Source organism: Alosa alosa, chromosome 1 (genome assembly GCF_017589495.1).
Source record: "Alosa alosa isolate M-15738 ecotype Scorff River chromosome 1, AALO_Geno_1.1, whole genome shotgun sequence".
Taxonomy (NCBI): Eukaryota; Metazoa; Chordata; class Actinopteri; order Clupeiformes; family Clupeidae; genus Alosa; species Alosa alosa.
Genome location: NC_063189.1, coordinates 9,291,708 through 9,301,423, shown reverse-complemented (window position 1 = coordinate 9,301,423; position 9,716 = coordinate 9,291,708). Strand labels below are relative to the sequence as shown.

The window sequence follows — 9,716 nt, the reverse complement described above, 5'->3', positions numbered from 1 at the left end:
GTAGCGATAGCAGCGGTAGCAGCCATGGCCGCCGCGGAGGCTTACGAGTCCCCTCTCCCTGTGCAGACCTTCCCCAAGGCTAAAGATCTCGGTAAGCTCTCACCACTGATGGGTGCTGCTGACCCATCTGTTTATGTGACAAATAGGAGTTCTGTCAACAGATTATAACAAGAATCACCTCATTGAACTCAACAGCTGGGTGAATGATTTTGGTTTGGTTATAAATGCCTCTGTCGTAGTATGTGCTGTGTTTAAGAGGCGTGTGTGACAGACTGTGTGTGTGTGTGTGTGTGTGTGTGTGACAGACTGTGTGTGTTAGGTGTGTGTGTGTGGAGGCTACCACACATAGCCGTGGCCGTGGCCTACTGGTTAGCACTTTGGACCTGTAACCGGAGGGTTGCCGGTTCGAACCCCGACCAGTAGGCACGGCTGAAGTGCCCTTGAGCAAGGCACCTAACCCCTAACTGCTCCCCGAGCGCCGCTGTTGATGCAGGCAGCTCACTGCGCCGGGATTAGTGTGTGCTTCACCTCACTGTGTGTTCACTGTGTGCTGAGTGTGTTTCACTAATTCACGGATTGGGATAAATGCAGAGACCAAATTTCCCTCACGGGATCAAAAGAGTATATACTTATACTTATACTTACCAGTAACCTGTCCTGCGCTGTCCCTCAGACCCGGCGCGGACCTACACACAGGACGGCGTGTGCCTGACGGAGTCGGGCCTGAGTCAGCTCCAGAGCCTGGCGGCAGCGGCCTCGCGGCGCCGGCGGCCCAAACCCAAACTCAAGCTGAAGATCATCAACCAGAACAGCGTGGCGGTGCTGCAGAGCGTCCCCGACCAGCCGCTGGAACTCTCCCGCGAGGTCGACCTGGACGACAGCCGCGGTAAGGATACACAAAATGCAAATGCGGCCGTGGTGAAGTGGTAACCGTGGTGAAGTGGTAACGTCACTGCCTGACAATCAGCCGGGTTCGATTCTCTAACTTGGAACTTGTTGCAAGCTTCTGTCACTTTGGATAAAAGCGTCGGCTAAATACCAGTCAACTTTAACTTTAAACTCATCACCATTCAATGCATAAAGTTACAGTTAAAGACATTATCAATCCAGACTCCGGAACCAGGCATCTTTTAGTGAGAAACTTGGGCGAGTTAATGTGGTCTTTTCTCAATGTCATTTTTCCAATTACAGTAGAGCCCATGCAGAATGTGCATGTGGTGTTTTATAATGGCTGCTATGGGGGCTACTGGATTTAATGGTTTTAAATTCATGTGTAGAAGTAGATTCAATCATTGCTGAGGGCTCTCATCTCATAAGTTAATGCACAGCCATGATTCTACCGTGAGCTGTCTTGAAGCTACTATGCTCTCTGGGCTTTGTAAAATCTCAAAATTCTCTATCAGTGGAGAGTCATATCTCTCCATTTCTCAAGTTTCAGAGAAATGTCAACACTTGCTGTGATGATTTTAAATTGTGTTTGTCCTCATCCATAAAGATAGTGTTTATGTGATCACTTATCATTCAGGAAGAGCTAGGAAGCCATGCTGTATGCCTGCTGTCCTCCTCCCACAGTCCTGCTCTTGAGCTTGAGGCCTGACGTCACCTTGTTTTCTTGTGTGTGTGCGTGCACGCGCGTGTGTGTGTGTGGGTTTTGGTTTGTGCCTGTCTCGGTGTGTTTGTCTGTGTGTCTGTGTGTCTGTGTGTCTGTGTGTGTGTGTGTGTGTGTGTGGTGCAGAGGGGGAGGCGGAGTGTGAGGGGAAGTCTGACTCCAGTCCCGAAAGAGAGGTCGTGGACGACGACTCCAAAGGGGGTGAAGCTGGCAAGAAGAGGAAGAGGAAGCCGTACAGGCCAGGTAAGGCCAGGCCCCTGATTGGAGGAGACCATACAGCCCCAGTAAGGCATGTCCCCTGATTGGAGGAGACCATACAGCCCCAGTAAGGCTAGGCCCCTGATTGGAGGAGGCAGCTGCACCAGAGCGTGAAATGGGCAGCGGGACCGTGTGCTTAGCTTGGCAGAGACGAGCAGCCAGGTCTTAAAAGATGAGGCGTGGGTTATTTCCTTCCCATAATCCCTCACAGACATGTGCTTTACAATTTTAGGATTTCCCATTTTGTAGTATGATTCGATAGATTAAAGATAAAGAAGGTAAAAGGCATCACAGATGGCACTAACATCTGAAAACACTTATTTTAATATTTCTGTGTTATGTTACAATGAAGCCAACGTTGAAAAGACATAATATAAAATTATTCAGTCAAGGTTATTCAGATGATCTACTGTGTCATCTATGTTCTCTTCCGCTGTTATCTTTTACACTGTTTCATGTTACTCTCATGTTCCCTCAGCTGTTTTAGTTCTTCTCGGTCTCGGATTAATAATAAGAGTAAGGCTAATAATAATAGCCCTTTTCCTTGGTTTTGTTTACCGATCAACATTACTTTTGTTAAAGTGTGCTGAAGCCTAGATAACTATCAACAATGTATATTCTTTTGGAAGCATACTGAAAAAGTCACATTTTTAAGGCCTTTTGCTAAAGGTAAGGGTTGTTGGATTCTTATCATGGCTTTCTGCCACAGGCATTGGGGGTTTCATGGTCCGCCAGAGGAACAAGGCAGGCCAAGCTAAGGCCAAGCCCGCCCTGACCAGGAAGGACTCGACAGGCTCTCTCTCCGAGATCCCGCCGGCAAAGGACGAAAGTGAGACCCTCTCATGTTCTCAGTAACTCACTCTTGTATATCAGTTTGAGTGGCAGGCAACATCGAAGTTCTCTTTTATTCTGTGGCTCTGCATATGAGTGTGTATCTGTGCCTATTCACCAGTCACCTCTCAGAAAAGTAATACAGCAATGCTGATGTCTGCTCTCTGTAGCCTGGGGGGATCCGGCCCCCGACACCCCACAGGATGAGAAGCCTCCAGTAGCCGAGTTTCCAGAGAAAACCAGGAAACGGTACAGGAAGAAAAAGACCAAACTGGAAGAGGCCTTTCCCACCTACCTTCAGGTGTGTTGCTAGCTCCATCTTGTACTGGCTCAATCCAATAAATCAATTCAGTGTCTGTCTACATGAAAACATATTTTTAGATGTAAACATGAGAGGGGATTATCATTTGTCCCTCAGTTGTAAGATTCCAACCATTTATCGGCATAATTGGTTGTTTTACCATACAAAGTTGTGATTGCGTTCATTCAGTTAAGTGGACTTGGACTGAACAAATCAAAGTTTTTAGCACAACTTATTTTTAAAAATCTCACAGTGGGCTGGCCTTTTACCCACTTTCCTGTTGTTCGGCCACATCTGCCCACACATCAGCACTCTCAGCCAGACGAGCTGCTCTAAAAGAATCCCAAGATGTTGTAGAACATGATGCACGCCATAAACCATCGGCCTTCACCATCTTCACCTTACGGGAGGGTCACCGCATGCTGCCCCATCGCTAGGCAACCACTAAAGATAGAACACTGTGTTGGAGCAAGCAAGCAAGCTATAGACTTGCCTAAGTGGGGGTGTCGTGAGGAAGCCACGGAGAGTTTAAATGACGTTCCTCTCCCCGGTGTCCTCCTATGAAACCCTCTCTTGTTTGCGTTGCAAATTGACGCTTGAATGTTGATCCGAGTTTAACTTTACCGGAGACTGACAGGCCTTTTTAGACCTTCCCCCGGCACCTCCCGACAGTTTCCTTTAGGCGTACGAGTGGCTGCGCTTTAATGAGGCTTCGGAGGACACTGCTTCTGTTTGAAGCTGGACCAACGTGAGGTGCATTAACTTAACACTGGCTGTCACCGGCAGGGCTCCTGGGCTTTCCCCCGTCATCGGAGTCCTTTTGAATCGGTGACTGAGGCGCGCCGTGGAGGAGGAGCCCCCTGGAATGAATAATTCAGTTTTTGGGAGGCACGCTTGTGCTTTTATTGCGCTGGCACAGCGGGGTACCTTCGTGTCTACTCAGAGAGCTCAGCTGTGCTGCTGAGGCTAACAGACAGGGGGGAGGGAGGGGGCAGGCATGAGGCGCAGACGGCATGACGTCACTCACTCGCGAAAAGGGAACACGCGTTGTGGCGAAAGTGAGTCACTCTTGTCGCCAGGCACCCGAGTGCGTCATGAGTCCGTCACAGAGCGTTGCAGGGTTTGATAAATGAATGTCCTAAGGCAGAAGGAGAAGATGAGGCGCTTCTAGAGGAGTGGAGAATGAGATGTGGAGGAGAGCTCTGACACACACTGAACCGATGAGTGAAAACTAGCTCTGCTCTGGGCCATCCGCTGCGCCGCGCTGCCTGTTAAAAGAGGAGTCTCCACTGAGACTAGCCTCCTTGTCATAACACTGAAAAATTTCACGAAATTGTGCAGTTCTTCTATTTGCATGCTGAAACCTCAGAGTCTACAAATGGGAAGAGTGCACAGTGTGTTGTATTGACACTGAACGCTAGGAGTCCCTGTTTCTAAATACACATCACCCATCATTCACTACAATCATGAGAGGTTGAGATGTGTTATTGTGAAATGCATTTTTTGCATCCATTTCAATCCTGACACACCATGCACACTCCTCGACATGGACGCCCGCTCTCTGCGCTATGTTAAAATACTGTGCCGGTGTGTGCAGGAGGCCTTCTTCGGCAAAGACCTGCTGGACAAGAGCAAGCAGAGCCGCCAGGGGGTGGAGCGAGGCCTGCTGGAGGAGGAGCATATGCAGACGGGCAGGAAGACGCCCCGCCCCCAGTACATGAGCCCCTCAGCCGAGTCTCTCCATAGCAACACGTCCACTGCAGGTGCCGCCACACCTGGCAAAGCAGCCGCGTCCCGTAAGTGCACACACACACACACACACACACACACACACACATACATAAACAGACCAACATGCATACACACACACTAGCATGCACAAAAGCACCCACGCACCACATCTCTCTCTCTCTCATTCATACTCTCATCCTTTGACACACATACACATTCAGACCTATTTCACACACACACACACATTTTCCGCAAGAGTTGCCTGTGAAATGGCATATAGTACAGTATCCCCTGCGTGTATGAACGAGATGGACCAGTTCCTCAGCCGTCTCAAGCGCTGTCTCTGTTGGATCCTCAGGGAGTACCGATGACCCCCTGGTGGCCCTGACGGACGTTCTCAATACTGACACGGATCTACTGGGGATACTGTCAGGAGACTTGGGAAAGCCCTCCGATGAATCAGGTAGGCAGCTGACAGTAACCAAAGACTGTTCCGTCTTTCTCTCTCCCTTCCTCTCTCTCTCTCTCTCTCTCTCTCTCTCTCTCTCTCTCTCTCTCTCTCTCTCTCTCTCTCTCTCTCTCTCTCTCTCTCTCTCTCTCACCCCTTCTCTCTTTCACTCTGTCTCTCTCTCTGCTCTCTGTCTGTCTGTCATTTGATTTATATGAAATCATTGTACTCAGCTCAATGCAAACACTACCCAGTTTGGTCTTTTTGTTGCCATGCTCATAGTCCTCCATTTCGTGTCTCTTTCTGTTTGGCTAACTGTATAGCTTCTGAGGCTTTGCATTGCTGTTTTCATTTGATTGATTTCTGTGATGTTTTGGTTCTTGTGGCTGTTTGTCTGTCTCGCCATTGTGCTGCTGTTCACTCATCTTGTTTGGTCTGGGTTTCTGTAGGTCTTGATTTTAGCCCTTTCCAGGTTGATGGCTCACCCCCTAATTTTGGTAAGAGCCCAGCGGCCTGCCCCTAGTTAGTTTTAGCCGTTTATTCCAGTGTGTGTGTGTGTGTGTGTGTGTGTGTGTGTGTGTGTGTGTGTGCAAAGCCTAACATGCATGCATTTTGCTCCTCATTCTCACACTTTCTTTATTTCATCCGTCCACCTGTTGATTGAGCTCAATATCTAATTGCTTTTGTGTGACATCGTCTTGTTTTTAAGGGGGGTCCAACCCCTGGACCCATAACGTGATGCACATTTTGTAAATGGAAATAAACCTCTTAGGATATGGCCTTTGTTTACTGCATTCATATGTGACAACATCAGCCGTAGTACTTCGCAACCTTAGCAACGCAGCATGTTACATTTGTCATTTCTGTCATTTGAACCTCACGTTGGTTCCTTCTGCAACTTCGTGCTGTAGGATGCTTCTGCTTAAGTTACTCTGCCGCTTCCCCCGTCAATCAGTCTCTCTGGACCTTTCATGTAATAGACTCTACTTACTTTGGAAAAAAAAAAAAAAAAAAATCTGTTTGCAGCTTTCAAAGTCGTGCTGATCTGAAGGGCACCGAGAAATGAGTGCTGATCAGAGGTTGCATATTTGCAGCATATGGCTTTTTCCCAGCTCTGAGTAGCTGTGGTGCTAATGGGCCATTATCCACCATAAAGTATTCCATCATAAGTTTGGAATGGGCTTATGACGCTCAGTGAAAAAGTGGCCCTCTCGCGCTGTGCTCTCTAGCTAATTGAAAACGCTGTGACGATTTGGCGTTCAGTGGAGGTAGGTGGCCAAGGACGCCATCTCATTACAGCTCAGGAGTGGGCAGCTTTCTAGGAGGCCTTTCAGAGGAGAGCCGCTGAAGTGTGGCCTTCGGCACTATGCAGGCAGGGGCGGTGAAAAGAGAGGCAATTTAATGGGCCCCTATAGAGGGCCTTGACTTCACAGTGGCTTTGTGGATTTCTGTTTATGCAGCACTGAATAATAGAATATAAATATAAATATAGATAAAATACTCAGAAATGCTAGATGCCGCTCCAGGGGTGTCAACTATGTTAAAATTATTTTAAAATGTTAATTGACTTGTAACTGTGACACTTTACTCAGTCACTCGAGGTAAAAACCAGCTGTATACGCTCACTGCTCAGACCTCACTTTATTATTGCACTGCTAACATTAAAGCATCCTTTTTTCAAACCTTATTTTAAACCTTACATCACAACCTTACATAATCAACAAGCTGGTGGTTTCACTGGTAGTGTAGTAATATGTGTGTGTGTTTTTTGTGTCTGTATCTGTGTTTGTATAATGTGTGTGTGTGCATTTGCGTATGCATTTGTGTGTGTGTGTGTGTGTTTGCATGCGTGTACAGCTGGACTGGACATGGCAGAGGAATCCCCTGCAGTACCCCAGACTCACTCGGGCAGGGCGGTGCGTGGCATCCCTGAGGAGCCCCTGGGCGGCATCCTAAGCCCTGAACTGGACAAGATGGTCACCGACGGTATGTCTTTTGCTTTACTGCAGCACAGGAAATGATAGTACACTAATTATTACAGATATCTTATTAGATGGCTAGTCCTTGAAATACCATCAGAGAAATCTCAGGTTATTATGTTTGTTTGTTTTGAACTGTAAAATTACTTAGTCATGCAAACACTATTTCTTTATGCTTTATCACAGAGTCCATTCTCAGCAAACTCTACAAAATTCCAGGTATGTAATACATGTCATGCTGTGGATATTGATTACGTGTGTACACTGGATATTTTCTCTTTGCAAATGACTGTGTGTGTGTGTGTGAGTGTGTGTCTGAGAAAGAGAGAGAGAGAGAGAGAGAGAGAGAGAGAGAAAGAATGTGTGTGTCATTATCATGACTAAGCCTCCTCAATCTCCAGCTGTTAGTTAATCATAGCACTGCCCCCTACAGAGCTGGAGGGGAAGGACGTAGAGGACCTCTTCACGGCAGTCCTCAGCCCTAGCACCAGCCGGTCCCAGCATCAGCAGCAACAGGGCCCTTCCGCCATGCATGGACCCCAGGGTGGCACTCTCCCTCACCCCCCTTCTGCTCCAGGTACTGGCAGCCTCTCCTCTAGGCACACAGCTCGCCTGCACAGACAGACACAGAGCATTAGCATCAAATCCATGGATCTATGCCGCATAAGATATGGAGTTTCATTCATTCAGAAATACAGAGGGCATCACAAATCCACCAACATGGGGATAGTTGAGTCGAGTATTCGTTACGCTTATTTAGGAAATGGGATGTTTCCACGGATGCCGATGGTGAACGGACTGGTGGACCCCAGCCAGCAGTTCTCTCCATCCCAGATGAACCCTGGAGCCGGCTCCTGCATGACTGGCAACTTCAGCCCGCTGCAGCGCATGCCCTTCCCAGACAACATGAGGTACAGCAGGAGCACAACACAAGAGCCGTGCGCAAGATTAGAAGCATACTGTACCACTCTCTCTCTCTTGGACTGTTTAATGGAAGAACTTGTAATGGATAGTGTCTTTTTTTTAGTGTTGTTTATGCAGCCCGATATAGCCATAAATTAGCCTGGACTTATATACTTCTTACTGTACTTCTACACTATCTTTGGTTCTGTTAACCCCACATTGATGATGGCAATAGGGTTGTACAGTAGATGCAATATAGATGGAACCGTAAATGTACTATTACCCCATTATGTGTTCTGACTGAGCTGTTTCATCTCCGCTTTTTCACAGGGAGCACAAGTTCCATCCGGTGCCCGGTGGGGTGGGTGGTGCTTGGGCCGGTCCTGGCCCACCACCAGCGCCAGGACCGGGACCGGGACCAGGGGCTGAGGGGGAGGGTGACTCCATGTCCACTGCCCAGAAAAGCACGCTCAAGTGGGAGAAGGAGGAGACGCTCGGAGAGTTGGCTACTGTGGCTCCTGTCCTCTACACCAACGTCAACTTCCCCGACCTCAAGGAGGAATACCCAGGTGTGGCCCTCAGAGAAGAACATTTACTGGACAGAGTTTGATTATGTTCCCCAAACCTTAGTAGACTAAGGAGCAGTTAACCTGATACAGAGCCTTAGTTTGATTATGTGCCCCAAACCTTAGTAGACTAAGGAGCAGTTAACCTGATGTTATTTGATTTGATTTTCATTTTGTTTGAAAAAAATAAAACAACTGCATGTCAATGGATCAGACCAAAATGGCTGTGAATCACCCTGGATCATTGTGAATGTAAGCCAGTTTAGTTAGTTAAGTTTTATTTATCTGTGTCTCTCTTATGTTTGCACTGCAGATTGGTCTACGAGAGTCAAACAAATTGCAAAACTCTGGAGAAAAGCAAGTTCACAGGACAGAGCCCCATATGTGGTAAGAAAAGTCCCTCAAGTACGGTCTCAGTGAGTGTCTTTTCCTTGTAAACTTCTGCTGTTGAACTCAATAATTTAGGCTGGAGAGATAAAAGCCTTACCCAGATAAGCCACTGTAATTAAATAAACCATATCCTAGATCTATTTAAACAGGTTGCAGTGAAAGCACAGAGTTCAGAGTCTCCTCCCTGCACTTTAATTAAATTCTTAGAAAGTAAATTAATCTGACAGGACAAATTCAGGAGGACCCACTCTTAATTAATAATGAACTTGGTGTATTAATAATTTCAAAGGACTCCTCAGTACTGCTTTACTGTTTTCTCCCTTCAGTTCATCCGTTTCACAAAAACAAAAACAAAAATCCAAATACCCCATCTGACGTCTCCTTAGTTTGACTGATAATTGACTGTCTCTATGATTTCCAGCAAAAGGCCAGAGACAACCGAGCAGCGCTGCGCATCAACAAAGTCCAGATGTCCAACGAGCCTGTGAAGAGGCCACACGCCCAGCAGCCAGTGCAGCTGCCACAGCCCCCGGAGGTGTTTGACCCCGCCATCCCACCCCTGGACACAGAGCTGCTCTTCAAGGACCCGCTCAAGCACAAGGAGTCCGAGCAGGAGCAGGAGTGGAAGCTCAGACAGGTGAGAGTATGTCCCCGTTTTAAATACTTCCTTATTTTTAAGTTTGACATTCATTATGGAAAC

General features: G+C 47.5%; 1 protein-coding gene across 14 annotated transcripts in view; it reads left to right on the top strand.

Annotated features, from left to right (window-relative positions):
• The window catches only part of kmt2cb (lysine (K)-specific methyltransferase 2Cb), a 78,124-nt gene that overhangs the window by 46,765 nt on the left and 21,643 nt on the right, over positions 1–9,716 (top strand). For 9 of the 14 annotated variants that reach the window (XM_048262870.1, XM_048262886.1, XM_048262854.1 and 6 more), the window contains 15 exons: positions 5–91; positions 674–886; positions 1,736–1,852; positions 2,577–2,696; positions 2,869–2,999; positions 4,597–4,795; positions 5,089–5,193; positions 5,628–5,675; positions 7,036–7,164; positions 7,344–7,376; positions 7,591–7,734; positions 7,918–8,068; positions 8,391–8,629; positions 8,940–9,013; positions 9,438–9,659. In XM_048262870.1, coding sequence (XP_048118827.1) covers positions 5–91; positions 674–886; positions 1,736–1,852; positions 2,577–2,696; positions 2,869–2,999; positions 4,597–4,795; positions 5,089–5,193; positions 5,628–5,675; positions 7,036–7,164; positions 7,344–7,376; positions 7,591–7,734; positions 7,918–8,068; positions 8,391–8,629; positions 8,940–9,013; positions 9,438–9,659 — 2,012 coding nt within the window. The remainder of the gene's footprint in view (positions 1–4; positions 92–673; positions 887–1,735; positions 1,853–2,576; positions 2,697–2,868; positions 3,000–4,596; positions 4,796–5,088; positions 5,194–5,627; positions 5,676–7,035; positions 7,165–7,343; positions 7,377–7,590; positions 7,735–7,917; positions 8,069–8,390; positions 8,630–8,939; positions 9,014–9,437; positions 9,660–9,716) is intronic. The other 5 variants (XM_048262904.1, XM_048262894.1, XM_048262878.1 and 2 more) reach the window with 2 other exon arrangements.